General features: G+C 35.9%; 1 protein-coding gene across 29 annotated transcripts in view; it reads right to left on the reverse strand.

The window, feature by feature from the left end:
* Positions 1–22,473, reverse strand: part of brat (brain tumor) — a 357,328-nt gene that overhangs the window by 126,603 nt on the left and 208,252 nt on the right. For 7 of the 29 annotated variants that reach the window (XM_053760353.2, XM_053760347.2, XM_053760354.2 and 4 more), the window contains exon 3: positions 6,838–6,867. The exons of 13 other annotated variants lie outside the window; for them this stretch is intronic. Coding sequence is in view for 1 of the 16 variants with exons in the window: in XM_053760330.2 (XP_053616305.1) it covers positions 2,331–2,426; positions 2,639–2,780 (238 nt within the window). In the remaining 15 variants the exon portion in view is untranslated. Of the gene's footprint in view, positions 1–2,330; positions 2,428–2,638; positions 2,843–6,837; positions 6,868–22,473 lie in introns of those variants that run through there. 9 more of the 29 variants (XM_064436621.1, XM_064436620.1, XM_053760336.2 and 6 more) reach the window with 6 other exon arrangements.

Consider the following 22,473-nt stretch of genomic DNA (forward strand, 5'->3'; position numbering starts at 1 on the left):
TGGCACTATTAATGGAGTGGTTTGCCATTGCCTTCTCCATTTCACGCACAAAATCAACCACTGTGCAGGTTTCCTCAAGATGTTTTCCTTCACTGGAAGCAAGTGATTGTGAGAGGGAAGTGATCAGATTGGTTACAAACTAATGTGGCACGAGTGGAATTCGTACCTGGATCTGCCCTTTCGATCCACAGGCGGGCGTTTTAACCATTACACAATCATCGCTCGATGTATACGTATAGGTACCATATGAAAGTTTTATACCTATTTTCTCTGTTATGTTGTGTACACTACAGTACAAAATAAATAACATTTTGAATTAACAGAATTGGGATGCTTTTACCTAATAGTGGGACATGCTGTAGTTATTTTAAGTAAAAAAAAATCAATTACCATGTAGACCAACGAATTTTGTAAATATAAATCTATACTATTATTATAAAGAGGTAAGCGTTTGTATGTTTGAGGCGGGTAATCTCCGAAACTGCCGAACAGATTTCAAAAATTCTTTCACCATTAGACAGGTACATTATTCAAGATTGCTATAGGCTAGGTATATTTTATCTCAAAATTCCCTAGGGAGCGAATCCCCGGGCAACATCTAGTAGCATAATAAATATCACATTTCTAAATATAATAAATAGAAATATAGTCAACAAAATTTTTTGTACAGAATTGGCCGAAAAACATAAATAAAATTGATCAATTTATATAATTAATTATCGAGTTTAATGTATATTAATGCATTTTATACCCTATAGGTACTAGGTACCTTCCCACGTTCGATCTAGTAATAAAGCATAAGTACCTACGTATTGAAAGCACAGGACAAGATTTTACATTGAATTTAGGTCTATATTGCTTCATACTCCTAGTCACAAACCAGTTCAGTTAGGAAACAAAGCTGCAGGTTATGTAACACTAGCAAATACGCGACCAATCTACTTCAGAACATTATACCATAGTAGGATAAAAGGTCTAGTAGCCATTGGACCTTTCAGATTCGATCCGGAAGCGAAATGTGCCCATTGAACCTAATTTCAGGGCCCATTCGAATTCGAACTTGTTCAAAATTTTACATGAAATAGGCTATGACCATGCTATATTTTTTGAAATTCGCTTGGTAGGTAGGTAGGTACATAGGCACTAGACTAAACCTTCAATATACATATTGAAGGTTTAGTCTAGTAGGTCTAGTGGATATCTACACGGATTTTTACAGTACCTAGGTAAGTAAAGTACCTAGGTACCTACCTACTTCTTATTCCGAAATATAGTTAATTCGGCCATTATTACGCAGGCATAGGTAGCATAGGTATTCTATCTTATTGAAATAAAATTTAATCTATGAAATAAATTCAATTAGGTATTAAATTTTGCGCTTCAAAGAGTTAATCAATCAAGATGAATTCACTAACACAATGATTTGCATATATTTAGTTAAATAGGTAGTTTGAAGTTTCCGTTTTATAAATCATTTGTCTTTGTCTCCGACCATTAATTAGAGTGAGATAAAAATACTGATAATGTCAAAGGTTAGTATCTATTAGGTAACTTGACATGCGATTGTACCTACCTAGCAGAACTGTCAAGTAACTAGGTAGGTAGGTACCTACCTATTTAATAATCTGTGGAACTGCCTAGCTACAGGTATTAGTTTCATCTGACTAATGACTAGGTACCTACCTACTATCTTCCTAGGAGTTTCAGATTCAATTTCCTTCTCTGTTTCGTTCGATAAAACGGATAAGTAAATAGATGCCATCGCCTTTATGTTAATACAGATACTACATAGGACCAACCTACATTACTCACAGATAAAGCTTCAGAATCCAGATTAGATATACATATTTGTTAATATGGTATGTTTGACTTTGCCATCATACCTATACATATCTGGCCTAATAACGGCCAAAAGCAACAAGTAAGCGATTCAATCCGTTTGAAAGGCTTATATATCAACCTATCAAATGCCAGACAAAGGTTACAAATTATATAAGGCAGGGTCTCATATGCAACACTAACAATCGCTTAATTACATACATACTGAGACGAACGTTATGCAAGGCTTAGTCGAGTTGCATAAAAAAAAATTAGCAACCTATCGGCTAATGCGCGACTATTGAGGGCATTGACCCAAAAACGGACGACATACGACATAGCTATGGCAACTACTGCTTTGATACGTAATTAGGCATGCAATACCGTGATATTCCACCATTAAAAATAAAAATCCATATACCCCAATTAACAGCCAGTATTTTTTTAAAATGTCGAATGTAATTTTGAACGCGCACTGTGATTTTAATTAAACAGTTGAAATTCAAACATACCTGTAGAATGCTGAATGAAGCACGTTCGTTCACCTTTATACAATGTAAACCTTTGTTCCACACAATACGTCTCCAAATCAATCCCAATCGTTTTATCTGAAAATAGAAGCGACTTATATTAATGTGGGTACCGCCTTATGATTCATACGACCGCGCGGACCTACCCGTATATTTTAAACCCCGCATGCAGAGGGGAGAAAAAAATAAAGAAACACATGTCTGCACCATTAATATAACTACAGATGTAAACAATGAACATGTGTGGAACGGAGCCGTTGAAAAAAAACCGACATCAAGGGGATACTAACCGTTCGCGTTTCGAGAAACAATACAATACACAGTTTTTTTTGTCCACAAAGCACGTAAAATTTGTCTGGGATGCACAGTAAGGGCGATCGGTCCGAACAAAACTAGTTTATTTTTCCGATCGCATCGCAGCTGGCGAGACATCCGACCGCAAGAATGGTCCGCGCGAGACTAAACACGAGCGAACGCGTGAAGGTACTAGCGCCCTCTCATCCGCCCCGTTGCGCATGTGTGAGTGAGTTCGCCGATGTAGATGTGAGGGTGTTACCGCCCTGCGCCCCATCCATTTATTTATTTTCCAAAATGGGGTATTCAGTGCATATTCTATGGATATTCGTGTTTATTAAAGAAAAATATCTTATTTACTCGATGATTCTACGTATTGGTGCGCAATTGTGCGTGTTTTTAAACGGCCGTGAACCGAGGCAGCGCCGACGGTCATTGCCACGGACATCGATATAAAAATATTCACGACACACACACGCACGCTTTACCTACGTACGGCGACACGTATCTGTAATTTATATTTTCATTTTAAATTAACGTGCCATTCCTAATTACTTACCCAGTGTCTATGTACTTTTATTTTGAAGGAAATATAGACTACATTGTAATGCCATAATGACATATCATAGTGATTAATATGAGACTTGTCTCTATACATTTTCATAACAAAATATCTTCTGCCACATTCATATCCAAACAGGAGCAAAGAATAGGAATTCGATACCCCCTACTATCTACTACTATGCTACATATATAAAATATCGCTTTAACAATTAAACCGCTGGTCCAATTTTGATGAGATTTAGAATACCTAGATACAATTAGTGATCCGGGGTCAAAGAAAAGCCACCTTAGTTGGATTTCATGAGTTGCTGACACTAAATTATAGATACTAATATTTAGGATGTTTCTGGTCAAGATTCATAGGTATAATTTATTTATTTAACTTTATTACAAACACATGTAAATGGCGGACTTAAAGCCTGAGGCTTTTAGCTACCAGTCAACCAAGGTAATAATAAAGTAGAAGTTGATGAGAAAATAATATTTATGGTGGGAGCGCAAACATAGAAAATTGACAGGTAATAAAATCGGAAAAATTAGTTTTTATTTCGACGATTGTTATTCCATTTCAAAGTTATTCGTATAGGTATTATTTTTTTAATAACAACTTACTGTTTTACAATATAATTTCATCGTTGTCATCGGCCATTTAAAGGTCCCCAGTGTTGGGGCACTGGCCTTCCTTACGGATGCATAAGGGTTATGGGCCATGACCCCACACGCCCATTGCGGATTGGCCGGTTTTAATGACTGCAATACAACCGGAACCCACGGCCTTCCGGTTGTATTGCGGAGCTCAAAATAACACATTTTTGGTCACCCATCCAATGACCGAACATTGCGAGAGTGTCTTAACCGCCACTATCACAGGCCTAATTTCAAATGATATATTCTGTAATAAAAATAAACTAATAGCTATTTTATTCGTCTTTGTCTACAATAAGAACAAGCGGAGTTCGACGCGTGGGTCACTATATAAAAATAGTATGTCTGTCCGTCCTTGACAATGACACACTTAGTCGTAGTCTCGCCTGACTTGGAATCTCTTGTCCGTGTATTCATTAGTACATTTAGTTTTTATATGCCACTAATAAACAATTCTATCATAAACTCAATTTGTCAATACTTGTTTTTTCATTCTCCTTTACAAAAATGGATACACAAATGGATTTGGATTAAATTAGGGACAAAAAAGCCCGCTTTTTTTATTATTTAATCCAAATTTCCCTAATTTATTCCAACAAGGCACATTTTAATTCCAAAAATGGACAAAACTTAATAATATATTAATATTAATCAAATTGATAATAAATATTTTCTAAACTAGTATTAGCGTAGTTTTCAATATCAATGTTTGTCCAAAATTACAAAAGGTATCGAATTGTTGTTGTCCAAAATTACGAAAGGATTAATCGGATTTCTTTAGGTTCTTTAGTTACCTAAAGAAATCCGATTACTGTCTGTGATTGTGATAATTTTTACTTGAAAAGCAATATTTTTAAAATTTTTGCCACATGCTTAAAGATCTTGCATTCAACGCTTGACAAAACATTGTTGTTTTGTCAAGCGTTGAATTGAAAATTGACTGTGTAGTAAATCGTTGAGGAGCTCTCTCGTTTGGAGCAGATCCGGGGTCTACCATCAGGTCATACTTACCATAATAATGCATTGTCATAGAAACTGAAGCGATGTGGAAAATTTCAACTCTATAGGACAAGAGAAAGTTAGGTGAAATTTAACTTGCAAGATTTGATTTCAGTTCAGACAAACACAGGTACAGGTGAAACTAAATAAAAGCTATATAAAAAATGATAATATATATACGTGTATCTAAATATATACACACGTGTGTCTAAATAAAATTTCCATTTTCTTTTGTACCTGACGACAAAAAAAAAACGAGTTTTCATTTTGCTGGCATAAATCCACGTAAATCATATCTTTCTTTGTTCGAACTTGGTGCAAAATTCGCGGGAAGTTTATTGCCAAATATATCTTTTCGCATTTGTTTGCAACGTTAATTGTGGGAAAAGCTGTAAAAATGGCAGTTAACAGGATTATGCATGTTTTTTGTTACGTTAATTCTACATAACGGCTGGCACGTTAAAAGATTCTTGGGAAGAAAACTTGGATTTTCGAACTGGCTGAAATGGTATATTAGTTTAATAGTAAAAAATGTTTCACTGTTAAATTTTATAAAGGGAGGCTTTTGCCCAGCATTGGGACACACAAATCGCTCTAGATAAATAAATAAATAATTCACAGAAGGATTAATCAAATCAAGGTATGACTCAACTAATACTAACTGGCCGTGCGTCAGCGTAGCTAACTAGACCATAGTTTTAACAATTCGACCACCACATTACTTCCCTTTATGACTTTTGTTATCTACTTTCGTAGGTGTTACAAGGTTACAACCAGTTTAAGGTCCGCCCACGCCGAGTGCGCACACTGTGACCATGCTAATTTTAATTAAAATGTGTATTACACATCTACTCGATTTTAGAAAACAAAAACCGGCCGGTAACATCATTAAACACGTCAAAAATTTCGGCTCCCATAGAACAAATGCAAAATGTTATTCAATTGTTTTCCAGTATTTGTTGTTACAACGACAACAGATATAAATTATCTGTGAATTTTTCAACTATCTGACTGTTACGGTTCGTGAGATACGTACAGTCTAGAGGCGGATGGACAGAAAGAGGCGCGGACAGAACAGCGTCCCTTTTAACCCTCTGGGTACGGAACAACACTACACAGTATAAAACAAAGTCGCTTCCCGCTGTCTGAATGCTTAGATCTTTAAAACTACGCAACGGATTTTGATGCGGTTTTTTTAATACCTAGTGTGATTCCTGAAGAAGATACATGTGTATAATTTACTATGGTTTAACCTGAGCGAAGCCGGGACAAGTAGATAGTTAAAAATAATTTGATGAAATGACGAAAAAGGTCCAAACAAAAAGGTATAAAATTTATAAATTTTATAGTCAATGACCACACATCCTGTGGCGTCACGCACGATGGTGTGCGAGTGAGATGAATGATAAATTTACATTCTAAAGGTCGCACACACGTGTGACGCACGCACACAGGTGCATGTTTTCGTTTATACATACGTCACTTATGTATGCATAATAATATGAGTACGGTCGTTGACAGAAGTGTCTGCTGAAATGATTATACAAATACCATTGTTTATATCCGGGTTCAAAGGTCAATGATATAATTGCTATTGCTAAGATGATAGTTACTTTAACCCTCGTGTTGAAAATGTAACATATCGTGCAGTGTAATCGTGGACAAAGTATTAGCAACAATTTTTTTAAATATCATTAGCCTGTAATGCCAATGACCGACATTATAAACAAAAATAAGAATTATTTCGAAATTGTATTATTAGAGATATTAAATAATAAGAATAAACTTATAAATTAAAAATATCATACTTGTCAAAAACTGAAAACAAAAATTGAACAACCTATAGATTTATCTCGTAAAAATGCAAATGTGCCTTAATTTTGTAAGCATGTGATTATCTATCATATTTACATAAACATAATGTATGTAAACAATATATATTACTTTAATTGAAGTTAATTGATTAATGTTTAATTAATTCACTTACCAGGCAAGCAGGACAAACTTAAAATATTACCTGCGAAAAGAAAAGAACATTTGATCAACTGCTATTAATAATATTTTTTGTAAAATTATTTCATCACCACTAAACATAACAATCAAAGACTATGAAACTCCAAGTTTTGACGTCATCTGAGCCGCTACGCAATTTGGTGTCAGTGTTTTATAACTGTAAAATTAATAGCAAACAACACTTAAGTATATGTGCAATAATATTTATTTAATTGGTTAGTTAATACAGCATAACAAAATAAATAACCAATGATGGACTTGTAACACTAGGGTGTTACAAGTCCACTGGTGACCACTTTCCATCAGGTGTGTCGTATTCCTATTTCCTTGTTCAGTAGTGTAAAAAAATTCATTCATTGTGACACGTTTTTGCGTTGTCACACGCGCGTTGTCCGCCCTAAATAAATATTTTCACGCTTTCAACTTATAGGCATAATCAAATTTTGAAAAAAAAAAAAAACACAAAATAATTTTACGGATCCCATTTTGTTAGTGATGGTACCCTACTTGATGCATCGGACCTACCTCAAAGTATGGCAGGTCGGGATCTATTTAAATGGTACACTTTTGAATTCTTTAATGATATTCGTAGTATATTTACATATGATTAAATGTTTTATATTAATCTTAGGTTTTGGTCTTTTATGATCTCGGGGGTTAAAAATGTTTTTTTTTTAAAACTAGTCCAGTACACATTAGCATGTAAGAATACATAAATCTTCTTTATAGTCGTATTCCCTGATAGCTAAGGGTCGTGGTTGACATTACGTGAAATGAAACACACACAACAATTTTCTTAGCACTATGAGTAGCAGTGGTTTGCCATTGCCTTTTCCATTTCACACACCAGTTAATAATCAACCAGTGTGCGGGTTCCCTCACGATGTTTTCCTTCACCGGAAGCAGGTGGTGGTCGATGAAAACTACTATACATTAGACAGGTCGATGTAGAAACTCATGTGGCATGAGTAGAATTCGAATCTGAGACCTTTCGATCTACAAGCGTGCTTCTTAACCATTGTCACCAAGAAACTTACATCTTTTATTTATATATAAGTGTAATTTACATTAATGATTGTTAAATATTTGGAAAAGTTATATATAGATTTAAGCCACTGCTGTTATAGCTGTTTGTTTGTAGCACGCATAATTTCAACCTAGACCACAATCCGTGGGGTTAGCACGAGTTTTTTACGAGAGCGCATTCTTATCGACATCGACAGCGTAAAAGATTATTTGGAAAATTAACAGTTCATTTTACGATAGAGGTGCTATTCTTTTTTCATATAATATAATACTATTACGAACTCGCAAAAACTCGAGCTAACTCCATGGCTTTAGATTTTCATTTTCTTTGAATTGAAAAAATAATAATGTCCAAAAGTACTACCTCCTACCAAATTTTTTTACCATAAATCCTATAAAATATGCTTATTATTCAGTTACTTAAATGGTACATAAAAATATAATGAAAGAGTCCATTTTTCGCTTTAAAATATTTGGAAATTACTTTTGGAGCGAAAAAAAAAAGGAAAATGGCCGAAAGATTAACGTCAAAGGTTTATTGCCCTTTTAAGCAATACGGATTATTATGACCAATTATTTCTAACTGAAATGGGATATTTTTTCAGAATAACATTATTATTAAATATTAAAAGGGTCTAAATTTTATAATGCTTTTAAAATAAGTATGCTTCTGTTATAAAAAGTAATAAATTGCCAAGTATAAAAATTATTTGAAAAGTTGTTTATACATAATCTAAAAATAATGATCAAGGAGCAGGCTGAATGTATTTTTAATTCGACTATTACCGGTCACGGTCACAATAAAAAACAATTTGCCTGTGATTTATAAATATTATATATATATATATATATATATATATATATATATATATATATATATATATATATATAATAGATATATATAATAGATATATTGTAGATAACAATAGACGCCTAGTCTAATTCACACCGGATTTATTAATATAAAAAATTTAGAAATGTTAATATTCACTGGAATATTCGCATAGAGGATCTAGTGACTAGATCCTCTACGAATTGGGTAGATTGTATTTACCGTTTCGTATGTGCACGGGGTTTAGGATACACTCTGTAGAATAAAAAACCTGACAGCTGAAAGGTTTTCCATTGCAATTTACAGTATAAATCGAAATTCCAATACCGATCGCCTATATATTCCTCCAAACACATACTAGAAAATCTTCCACCAGTTTCCACTCAACTAGAAGTATACATACATATGTAGTATGTACTGCTTCACTCAGAGGATAGTGTGAAAGGTCTCGACGTGGGTGGTAAATCTACAGACTGGACATATAGGTACCTATGTATATATATATACAGAAACTAGGGTGAAGATCTACTTATAGCTACTATGTTATATATTGGCGACGTCGAGGTTGTGTATTAGATTGTTAGGAGGGCCTCAAGGCCAAGGGTCGAGTGTGTGTTTTCATTTAATTTTTGTCGATGTCGTCGTGCAAATGCGCCGGTAAAACAATTGTCTATATTCTGCGCGATCGACGGAATACGATTACGAACTCGCAAAAACTCGTGCTAGCTAGATTTTCATTTTATTTGAATGGTTTTTGAATCCTTGCGAAAATAAACAATTTATTTAAGTTATTTACCAGTTTATTATATTCCCTAAGCGTCACTCCTGTTCGCTCGCGATGAACACAGATTCAGGGTTATAATTTCATATGGATTTCAAAAAAAACTGCCACTTCCATACATTATACTGTACAATACAACCACAAATCGCTATTCCGTCCCCCTTCCGTATAGTCCGCCAGACGGCTAGACGTCGAGACGGGGGGCAGCGCTAAATGAAATCAGTGTGTCTGTCTGTGTCTATGTACGTCAACGTTTCCGAAACTTCGTTCTGCCATTTTCCGCCATTTGACAAAAATGTGACGTTGCCAATGGTCTGACAACTTTGCCGGTGGTGAACCTACCTATTACGTGGTACTGCTGGGTAATCCCTATATTCTTCTTCATAGTCGTATTCCTCATGGCTGAGGGTCGTGGTTATTACGTGGAATGAAATACACACAACAACTTTCTTGGCATTTGTAATGGAGTGGTTTGCCATTGCCTTGTCCATTTCACACACAAGTTAATAATTAACCAGTGTGCAGGTTTCGTCACGATGTTTTTCTTCACCGGAAGCAAGTGGTGGTCGATGAAAACTACTATACATGAGACAGACAAGTTGATGTATAAATTCATGTGTCATGAGTAGAATTCGAATCTGAGACCTTTCGATCTACAGGCAGCCTTCTTAACCATTATGTCACCAAGAAACTTACATCTTTTATTTATATATAAGTGTAATATACATTAATGATTGTTAAATATTTGGAAAAGTTATATATAGATTTAAGCTACTGCTGTTATAGCTGTTTGTTTGTAGCACGCATAATTTCCTATACATGACACAGACTCAGACTCATTATACATGAGTCAGATTGGTATACAAACTCATGTGGCACGAGTAGGATTCGAACCTGGGACCTTTCGATCCACAGGCGGGCGTCTTAACGATTACACCACCACCGCTTCCCTCTATTGGGTATCTTCAAATCATGGCCGTCTCGTCCTAGGCCTACCATCGTTATTTTACACGAAAGAGATGTGAGATTATGATGTTCCTTAACTAGTTTTACAAGAGAACACACGAATAAAGCGGGGGCCTTCCTCAGGTAATTCTAGGAAGGTGTCATTTTTGAAAAATGTCTGTCGTGTGGTGACCCGACATTTGGGAAGCGCTGAGCAACGTAACTAAGTATATTGTCCCGGCTTTAGAGCAGTTTTCATTAGGGGTGGATTGCTATAGGTACAAATATCGCTGTTTATCTTCTTTGTTGATACTTAATGAGGGTTTTTGAATGAGACAAATCGTGCTGGTGTAAGGTTTTCGGCAAATAGATTACGTTGTGGAAAGGCAACTGCGTGCATTTTAGACGACCGCCGTGGCATAGTGGTAACCGCACCGCTATCTGGAGGGCCTGGATTGGATACCCAGCGCGGGCAAATATTTGTATTCGTAATCTATTTCGTATTCGTAATCTATCTATACATACATATAATAAAACTATAAGTGGGCTATCTGTACATATGAAATATAATGATGGGGAGTCTTTATTGAACTAATGGAAGCCAAAACAATGTCTGTATATTTGCTCGCGCAATGGCGCTTTACGCAAAAACTACTGAATTGAATTTGATGCGGTTTTCATAGTTGTATAGCGGATGGTCTAACTTAAAATCTGGTATAGGTTTCGTCGCGATACGTTGCTAAGGGACCGAGATATGGACAATAATAAGTTATGAGCGGACGCACAATATAAACGCGAGGCAAGCCGCGGGCAAAGCTAGGGTAATTATATTTGTTGTTTGCGGACAGAGGGTCGATTGTCAGCGCGGGCAAACATTCGTTCTTTTAATAGGTAGGTGTGTTCTGCCTGTTTCTGTGCATGTTATATGTATGATTTAAGCTAAGTATGAGGTATTTAATGTTGTGTATTTGTTGTGCATCAGATTAAAAATGTGTTAATAGAATCTGTCTAGTCTATGGTTACGTCCAGTCATTCGCCCTCTTTAATGTCATAAAGGATAATATTATGCGTGACAATGGTCTGTAAATTATGGATGCCGAATATAATACGAAGTGGAGAAGAAAATGTAAGAAAGCGGACTCTAGGCTTCGACGAAGGAATAAGAGATGTGTTCAGATGAAAGAGAGGTTAAACCTTTTCGATATAGAGGAGTGGAGTGGAACCTCGGAGCTCAAATGGTGGTATGGTATAAAGAAAGAGAAAGATAAACTATTTATTTGGTACTACACAATTAGCACAACAATCTAACACTTATATATGAAAAGTGGAATATATACCAAACAAGGTGTGACAGATATGATATATTCTTGAAAATAATGTGATGAAAAAATTCTGAAATCGAGCGGGAATTGAACCTGCGCCTCTGTCTATCCGGGACTTAACCACTGAGCTATCGAGACTATGCCATTTCGGCTGAATGAATTCTTATCTTTACGTCTTACAGTATTTTCATTAGAGATTGAGACTGATAGAGACTGTTACAAGCAAGAATATACTTAAGCAACTATAAAAGATGCTTGAGTATTTTCAAAAAATAAGTCAAAATGCATGTGTGACATGTATAACAAATCCATTTAGATATGATATACTCCATTAAATACCATTAAACAAATTTCTAATACTGCCTCATGCGTTGTAAAAACGATCTCAATACAAATGGACTAATAACATATTCAAGGAATGCCCTATACAAACTATGAAGGAATAGTCTTGTATAAAATAAAGATATTGTAGAAACAACGTATTTCCATTATAGGAACCTTTGAACGGGACACCGTTTCGGGACAACGGGACGGCCTTTGAATGGAACGGATCTTCGTATAGTTTAGTCCATGAATTATCACAATGATATTAAATATATCTATTTTATCAAGAGCACACGTATTTTTACAATGTTCTGACCGTATTATCTTCTGTTTTATCATTATTTTATTTCTCCCATTTATGTTAATGTAACCCAGGAATGCTATACAATTTATTTGACGGCCTTTGTTTTTTATCCACTCACGCCACGGTACGTGAAGAAAGATTTATGATCTGTGAATTTTTGGACACAGAGTAAGAAGATGAGAAAACTTGAGATGTAAAAAATGTAAAGGAATTGACATCAAGACGGTCCAAAGAAGAGAGAAAATGCTACTACCATAGATAAAATTAATATCTTTTATCTATGGCTACAACAAAACTTGATCCGATAAAATTAGGAGTACCTACCTACATCGTATTATCATATTGATATAAAACTCTTGCGTTACTGAGTGACTGACTGACAGACAACGCACAGCCGAAACTACTGGGCGTAGAAAGCTAAAATTTGGTGTGTAGGTTCCTAGGACAGTGTGGCGGAGCACAAAGAAGGGATTTTCCTGAAATTCCCACGGGACAGATTGTTACTCACATACGAAGTTGTGGGCAAAAGCTAGTATGTATATATTTCGGAACTACCGCTGTTGAGAGGGATTGATGACAGCATGAATTTAATGCTAGTAGTTTGTTGCTTTGGTAAATATTATTCAATTTAGAATATGACGTGAAATTGTGTAGGTCTAATTTCTGAATAAATTATTTGGTTTGAGTTAACACTATTGATCCCTATTCCTAACTTGTCAGAGAGTTTTAAACGGACCTCGGGCTTCGGAGCATCACAGCCGTGATTGAAACCAACACGTTTAGATGAGAATGAGAGGTATTAATAATGAAAGAAGGGTCCCTATGTTATTTTACTCGGAAGACCTGTGAGAGTATGTTTCGTTAAACCCATTTTCCATGAAAACGCACGGTCAAAGTAAATTTCATAAATTCACATTATTAACCTGAAACCGAGCGCGAGGCTTTCAAGTGGCAATTTATTTTATACCATTCCAGATACCCGGTTATTTCCAGAAAAAGCCGGTTATTTCCACAAAAAGCAGGCGCAGTGCGCTTCTTCAGAAAATCTCCTACGGACTATAATAATAATCGCTTGGCAGCTCAGCGAAATGAAAGACCTAATGGCTATGATATAAAATATTAGAACGATTAATTAATATTTTGGTCTCTTAATGCGGGGCTGTTTATTTAGTTAGTAATGAATAGAAATCAGAAATATTCGGTTCGGAATCAAGATAATTAAAGGATTAAGCAAAGTTAAGGTTATACATAACTGAACAATAGCGTCACCATCACATTTTTACCAATTTCTTTTTGTTTATTAGCAAAAATACTATGAAGATTTTGGTGGTCACCGTTTTCGGTATTAGTAGACTGTAACTACATTGTGTAATGGAAAACTATATATATAATCTTTTGCATTAAATTCCTTTTCCCAGGTTCGATTCCCGGTCACGTCAACATGGAAAATGATCTTTTTCAGATTGACCTGGGTCTTGGATGTTTATCAATATATGTATATGTTACAGAATATAGCATCGTTGAGTTATTATCCCATAACACAAGTTTCGAACTTACTTTGGGGCTACTTAACTGAATCTGTGTGATTTGTTCTTCCTATATGTATGTACATAATAATTTGGAAAGAGGATTTTTGATTTTTGCGTAATAAACAAAATAAATTTTTAAAAATATGAAGCTGGCGGTAGTATGCAGTTATGTATCACATTAATTACGAGAAGGTTCGATGTAGGTATCTAATGGAAAATAGGCTGATATGTCCAGACAATCATGTCATAACAAAAACTTGTTTTTTTTTGGCATTTTGTTTCAACAGTTGCAATCGTTACGAAATGCTACTAGGATTGACAAATCCATACTATTATTATAAATGCGAAAGTCGGCCTGTCTGTTCCGCTTTCACAGCTAAACCGCTGAACCTATTTTAATGAAATTAGCCTGAAAGACCTGTAAGACCTCCCGTTCAAATATAGGCTACTTTTTTTTTCAAAATAAACTCCCAAATGAATACAATTGGGGGTGAAGGTTTGTCTGTCCGTTCCGCTTTCGCAGAGAAATTTACGCGGGCCGGAAACCGCGGGATAAAGCTAGTTTTATATAATTTAAAAGACAGATCTGGTACGACATCCACGGGATATAGAATGGTCCGATTCTAGGGCGGAAACACACGCCACATTGATTCACACTTAAGTGTGAATTAATTGAATAGGTCATCTACCTAACTTGGACCGAACATGCAACTCAGAGTAAGCGCTCACCTACACAAACTTACTTAAAATCCTACTTGAAAAGTTAAGCTACGGGCAAGTTGTGAAATTACATTGAGCTTTTTTACGTGCTGTTATAAACCGTAATTATGCTGCCGCAAAGAGAGAGAGCTTTTCAGGAAAGCTCGCAATTCTATTGTAATTTATTTTTGCGCCGACTGCCTCTGCTGTGCGCTGTGCAGCTTACAATATAATTTGATGCTTAATATCCGCCCTGTTGGGTAAAACAGTTGAATGTGGGAACGAAGTAATTAAAATATGAATATTTTAGTGGCATGTCCAATCTTCGCTTGGTTACAACCATAATAAGTTACACACCTCCGCGGAAATCACACTATCCGTTGGTGAAAACCGCAAGAAAATCTGTTCAGTAGCGAACATACAGACAGACGCGGCAGCGAACTTTGTTTTATAATTTGTAAGGATAAGGATAGTGGCCCGTCCCGACTTCCCTCCTCCTCCGGAATCACACTATTAAATAAACCCACAACAAAATCCGCTGCGCAGTTATAAATTTCTAAGGATACATAGGGACAGACAGACAGAGGACTCTAAGCTCCGACGCTCAATGGCTGAAGAAGAAACCGGAAAAACGCTCAGATGGCAGAGAGAGAGGGGGTCAGACAGCGGGAAGCGATTTTATTTCGCTCTCGTGGGAATTTTGATATGAAAAAACCTTTCTAATGGTGAAAGAATTTTTGAAATAGGTTCGGTAGTTTCTGAGATTACCCGTCTCATACATACAAACTCACAAACGCTTACTTCTTTACAATAATAGTATAGATAAGATATGTAGTGTTTATCAGGGTATATATTTATTTGACTTTGGGCTAGAAATTCTCAGGGTGGCTACCGATAGAGAAGATGTCCACAGATAATAAGGTGTGACAGGAGTGGCGATGCCACGGACAGACACACATATTTACAGACACGTTAAACTTACCACTCCTTTTGTCGTCGGGGATTAAGAGAGCCAATTTATGACCTCAAATACTAACTATTCTTAGTTCGAGTAATTGTATAACTTTTCACAAAACAGTTGTTCAAAACATAGTATTAACTATTAGAGTTATCAATGTGTAAAGTTCTCAAAATACGACTGATGTTAATATTGTGAAAGACATAATGTTATCCGTATTTGGAAAATTCTCTCGTCTACTCTATAAATTTATTGTTCTCGTTAGTTAGAGAAAGTGTAAATTCCAAATTGTATTCTCATATTGTCACGAATGGAGTTACTGTACAGTTAAAAACAGATTCTGAAAATTATTAAATGCAAGATATGCTTCGTAAATTCGAAACATACCTCGGTTATTTAAAACATTTTAACCAACGAATATAATATACAAATTTCAGCTACATTTTCTGCTTTGTCAGAAAATAAGTTGTTTAACTCAGTCGGTTAAGCAGGAACGGTCGCCGAAGCGACCAACTGTTGTAGGTGGATAAAAAAATAGTTAAATAACCTGGGCGAAATTTATATGGCGCCCCCATTCGCACAAACTAAGAGGGGCGACGAGCGCGAGTTGCGTCTGAACATTGTATTATAAAACATTTAAAAAAAAAGTGATGCCTTATTGCCATTTCTCGAATAAAAGTTGTTACGGGGCTGAGTCAGATGAGTGAGGAAGCTGTTCTGCCATGGCTCCACCCCATTTAGAACGAAAAACGAAATGAATCCGGCCCCTAACCGTGAAGTCTATTTCTTTGTATTTGTACACAAGTTCATACCTATCATTCTTCCTTCTATTCTCTCGATATTTGATCCGTGGTGGTGTAGATATAAAATGTAACTTATAAATTTAGATTGTCCGGTGTTGTGCCTTACAAATAGTCGGCAAACCTGAGGCCCTCTTAATAATCACAAAAAAGGCGTGGCGCCCCTTAGTATACTGCGCCCTGAGCGGTCGCCAAACTACGCCCTACCCTGCGCCATTACTGAATTTACTTGTACCATTTACCGTCCTCCGGATATCAATTCGCAACACGATCTCTAAAACAATATACGTTCATTAACGACCCGCAAATGCTATAAAATTAAATTTTGTAATGTGAACCCTAATTTAAACACAAAACAGGGTTTTAATTAACCCCGAAAATGATAAATCGTGTCGCAGATACCAATTGTCGATATCTCTTATTAATACAGTCGCATCACTAGTCGACTAGAGAAACATGTATAGCTTTGGTTCAGGTGGTACTTAGAGTGCAGCAGCTGTTAGTACGGCGTAAGCGGGTTCGATTCTTGAGCATGTCTCGAAATATACCCCGGAGTGTGTTGATCACTAAGTTCAAAATTCTTTATAAAAACAGACTTATATTAACTAAAGAATTCGCAGATCTGAACCGCGCGTCAGTGGTTATAATCCTTATCTAATATCTATATTATTATTATAAAGAGGTAAGCGTTTGTGAGTTTGTATGTTTGAGGCGTGTAATCTCTGAAACTACTAGTTTTTTCACCATTAGAAAGGTTGCTATAGGCTATATTTTATCTCAAAATTCCCACGGGAGCGAAGCCCCGGGCAACATATAGTGTAGTATAAAATAAAATCGCTTTCCGCGTCAAAACATCTAGTCCATTAATAAATAACCAAAGGCCAAACAGAATATTCCTACAGCTATTATTGGCTATGATGATGGCGTAGCCACAGCAGAATATATATACAAATTAGAAGCTGTTATGTCTGTCCACTTACCATCTCTGGAACATGGACAAAGCAAGTCTTTATTTGTCTGCCCTAAACATACCCTACACATAATAATATACTAATGTAAACACACCCTATCTCGGTGGTCGAACAGAACAGGCTGGTTTTGTTTATTTAATAAACTGTCTGGGCTGTAAAATGTTATGAATAGTTCTTTTCATTCTTAGAACTTTTATTGTGAATGTGTGTGTTTTTGGTACAAATAAATGCAATATCTATCTATCTATCTAACTACCACAGCTCAGAGATGGGCGTTATTCGAGTTAATTGTTATTTGAGTGAATATTGGAATAAAAAATTATATGTGGCCAATTTACTCGCAAATAAATTATTCGTAATTAATTTATTCGCGAATGAATTGGCAACGAATAAAAAATCATGAAAATGATTATTAAAATAAAATAAAAATTATGACGTCACACGTCACATCGTCATTTGTCATGATAACAATTCGTGGCCAATTTATTTACGAATAAATTAGTGATGAATAATAATTTATTCGTAACTAATAAATTATTGGTTGTTCGATTAAATTTTACCCATCTCTGCCACGGCTACACCTTCATGAGTAACGTAAAATATCGAAACGGGCACGGGCAGAAAACGCAGGGTATCTTGTAAAAATTGTTTGGTACCCCAAAATTTCAAGCGAACAAAAAAGGTATGGTTCAAATGCACTCCCGATTTTTAATTAAAACCGACGTCAATCCAGTGAACTTTTTCGAACTCGGTACTTTTGTCAATGCCATGTTCAAAAACCACAAACTAACGTGCGTCCGAATGAGGGATGTCGATAGAAGGACATCGATGTACTGAATGGCGTATATATGCAAACTCTATTTCAAAGTTCAAGCTCGTACAGTCAAGCCACCTTATTAAAAGAAAGTTAAAGTATTTTAACTATGGAATTAGTATATACTACGTACAAGTACCTACTAATTCCATTATTTTAACCTATGTATGTTTTGTCTTGTTCTGTCTGTTTCTAAATTGACTTTGTCATAATATTTTAAATTTTATTTTATTTTAGTTTCAGTATGCATGCCGATATGGTCAGATTTCGACAAGAGATGGATGAAGAAGAGACAGGGATACATGGAAAGGGAGTGGGAAGACACTTTTGCCCAGCAGTGGGATATGTTGCAGCTATCAAAAAAATATATCAGAAGGAAAAGCTTAAGTATAGATTTCCTAAGCAGAATCGAGACACAATAGATATATTAATTGATAGACCAGCGCATTTGCACCGGTTCGTAAGGTTCAAACAAAAGTAATTTCAGAACATACTACTCTCATTTCAACTCGCACAAAGCTACTTTCGATTCTTTATACTTTAAATGCCAATTGGACTATATCTATAGTTTCGAAAGCAGAAATGAATACAAAAGTCTTTACAAAAAGCTGAAAATATTGTTACTAAAATATTCCATTCCTTTTACATTGATATCAGTTTTTTTAAGACTCAAAGACTTGAGAGGATCGTGCGATTTTCATTTTTCACTCTTCCATTCAATTTCCATTAAAAACGCAAACACAGAAAATAAATATCGGGATTTTTGCATTCCAATATCATCAAGCTAGGTAGCGTAGGGTTGTCGAACAGCGTGTTTAAATTCTGCGAACTCTGCAAATTTTATATGTAAATTTATAATTTGATGTCATTTGTTTGGTATCTAGATCCGATTTGATCAGATTTCGGCTAATTTTGGGTTGGTTGTAACGGTAAACTTTGAAATTGACTTAAACCTGCGCGTAGCCGACGTTTAGACAAAATAGCGTTCTTTGCGCTTTTCTGCGCAGGTTAAAGTTATCGTGAAAGTTGACTGGTGCAACCCAATGATAGGGGGAGCCAACTCCCTGGACTGGTCTGCATCCCACTTTTAGTCTTTGTTTACATAATTATTACTCGATGGGGGGGAAATGGTCTTCGATAATACCATCATTTGGGGTTTTTTGAAATGCGAATTATTGCACTAGAGTATGCGTTTTGCACACTCTAAATGACATTGCAACTATTAATACTGTTAGGTTGTTTACTTTACACGAAAATAAGCACATGAGACTTGTCGCATGTAGGACCCCGTACAGTGTTTTGTTTTTCAATTTACCCCTAAATACTTTTGAGTCTGTTAGATTTAGGGTCTGTTTCATTATTATCTAATAAAATATTTTTTTTAATCTGATAGATAAACTAGAATACCAACTACTAACTAAAACGAAGTGCTAGACCAATCTGACTCAACGCAACAACGGTAAGGCAAACTTATCAATCACTTGTGAACTACTTTTTGACGCTATCGTTTCGAATTGTTTCACATACTGCTCAAGATCGGATAGTTGACCTCGACGCTAGGATTCGCCCATGTTCATTAATTGATATCTATGTTTGACAGCCCTACATATCAGGGTTGCTGAAACGTTCAAAACGCGGCAGAAATTTGAATATCCGATACTTCGTGCCCGACCTAGCCCAAGCACTATAAACTTGATTTACGATAAGCGAACATTTTTAAAGGTCGCCTTCGCCATCGGATAGTCACGTAGCGGCGTCACCTTTTTAAAATGCTGTTTAATAAAGTTGGTACTTTAGTGTCCGACCTAGAATATTAGAAATCAGATCATTTCTTCCAATGGATGGAATGTAATACGGCTAAACAATTAAATATGTTCATTCTCAAGCATAGCATTGCATATTGTAAAAAATCAAATTCTAAATTCAAGTCGATCAAAACAACACTAATTTTAAATTTAAACGTTAAAAATTAGTAGCATTCGAATGTATTCAGTGATAACGACCAATTATGAACAACATGGCCTTAAAGTACTTAGCTTATTTTGAAGCTTATGACCATGATATACCTGATGGTAAGTGGTCACCACAGACTACTGACACCTGCAATACCAGGGGTGCGACCCGCATGTTACGGACTCTGAGTAGCTAAATGTTTTCACAATGTTTTCACAATAAATCAGAACAAAATATTAATAAAATCATTTTTTAATAGTTCTTATTTTGCAATAAGTAGACAAGCAATATTTTGTAAGTATTGTACAGTAAATAAGGTTTATAATTAAAAATCGTTGATCTAGTTTATGACAAAAAGAACACAATATTTTTTTCAAGTCACACAATGACTGCGCGCCTTCGAGTTATAAAGTACAAGCCGTCACAAAGTGATTTATAATAAAAAGAGGAAAGGACACAGGAAGATGTTCCATACGAATGCGTCTACGACTAATGGGAGCTGGAGGGGGTGAGCGGGAGGGGGAGGGGGGGGATGAGACGGGACTGTCTCGCTTCGGTACCCTGCGAGTAATGGACTGCCATCGCAAGATTGTTATAGATATGCTTAAAAAACAAAGATTTTATTTGAAAAAAAAAAATGAATTTTTGTTTAAAAAAATTGTGTTTCCATGCCGGTCTGGGTACGGAAGAAAAACAGAGAATATAAGAGTGTTTCTCCCGCGCACATTGCAAAAGTCCATCCAGGGAAAGACTATAAACAAGTGAAATTTTCCTCACAGGCGATTTCCACAAATAAACCAGCTAAATAAGGCCATCGACTTTAGAAACTTTTGGCTCTGACTATCCCGCAACGGATAAAAACGTGGTACTGTATCTTGTGTTAAAATCAAAACATGTCTATATATTTTACCAAATATGGTTTAAAACAAGCATGTGGATGACCACATGTATGAATATGTTCAATGAAAACTAATCAGAATGTATAATATCTCACCCAATCTTTTTGAAATTGAGGACATAGAGTAACATTTCATTCCGGAAAAAATAACTTTTCTCACGGAAAATTCACGCGGGCGAAACCGCGATCTAAATTAAAATCTTCACAGTCGCATTCCCTAATGGCTGAGGGTCGAGGTCATTACGCGGAATGAAACACACACAACAACTTGGCATTATTTTCATGGAGTGGTTTTGGTTTGCCATTGCCTTTTCAATTTTACACACAAGCTTAATCAACCGGTATTGCAGGTTTCGTCACGATGTTTTCCTTCACCGGAAGCAAGTTGGCAGTCGATGAAAAATGTTATAAAGTCAGATTCGAACCTGGGATCTGTCGGTCCACAGGCGGGCGTCTTTACCATTACACCGCCACCTAGTCCACAATAATGTCGAAAATCGTATCCATACTAATGTACCTCTAGGGAGTGCAAGTAGTTGAAACTTGTTCTAGTTTCAAGTTCATTGCTGGGCGGTCATTAGTTCGGATGGCACTTGATCTAGCGCGACCTTCAGCTTGATACACGACTTTATGTCCATAATTATGTACTTTATGTGCACCGATATCGCATCGATAGCTGCTAATTATTATATAGTATAAAACAAAATCGGGTTCCGCTGTCTGCCCGTCACCATTTCGATCTTTAAAACTACGCTACAGATTTCGATGCGGGTTTTTTAATAAATAGAGTGATTCAAGAGGAAGGTTTTTATGTATATAACATGCTTAGTATTGCACCGTGCGAAGCCGGGGCGGTTCGCTTGTATAAATTAAATTTGTATGTAGTATATTTATAAGTAACTACCTAATTTTGAAATGAAGACACAAGAAGGATACATGTAGTCGACAGCGTTTCAACCTATCCAAATTCATTTAAAAAATCGGATAAAACATAAAAATCAAAAATTTCTATTATCAAGTTCACACGTCTAAAATTATTAAAAATTAAAATTAATTAAATTCCACAGTTGTGTTCTTAGGTTCAACATACATACGAATCCAAATTGCGTCGTCGTGTCTTAATAGCTGCTTTTGTCATCCACTTTATAAGTAAAAAGTTTTTACTTCAATAAAAGTTTTATCAAGAAAATTAAAGTTACCGAAAGCTTAACAATAAACAGCGCACGTATATGATAAAGCAGAAGATAAACAGATAAAGGAATTTACTTTACAACTTCGAGCGACTTGCTCAAAGTACCCCAGTCAAAGACGTTACTCGGTAAGTAATTGGTTGCTAGTATCCGATACTATTTCATTGGCTGAAATGATGTTTAAATACTAGGCGCAAGGAATTCTATTCTAATGGAAGCAAAGCAAAGCGAAGAAATAGCTTTTGCCCGCGGCTCCACCCGCGG

Source organism: Plodia interpunctella, chromosome 20 (assembly GCF_027563975.2).
Source record: "Plodia interpunctella isolate USDA-ARS_2022_Savannah chromosome 20, ilPloInte3.2, whole genome shotgun sequence".
Taxonomy (NCBI): Eukaryota; Metazoa; Arthropoda; class Insecta; order Lepidoptera; family Pyralidae; genus Plodia; species Plodia interpunctella.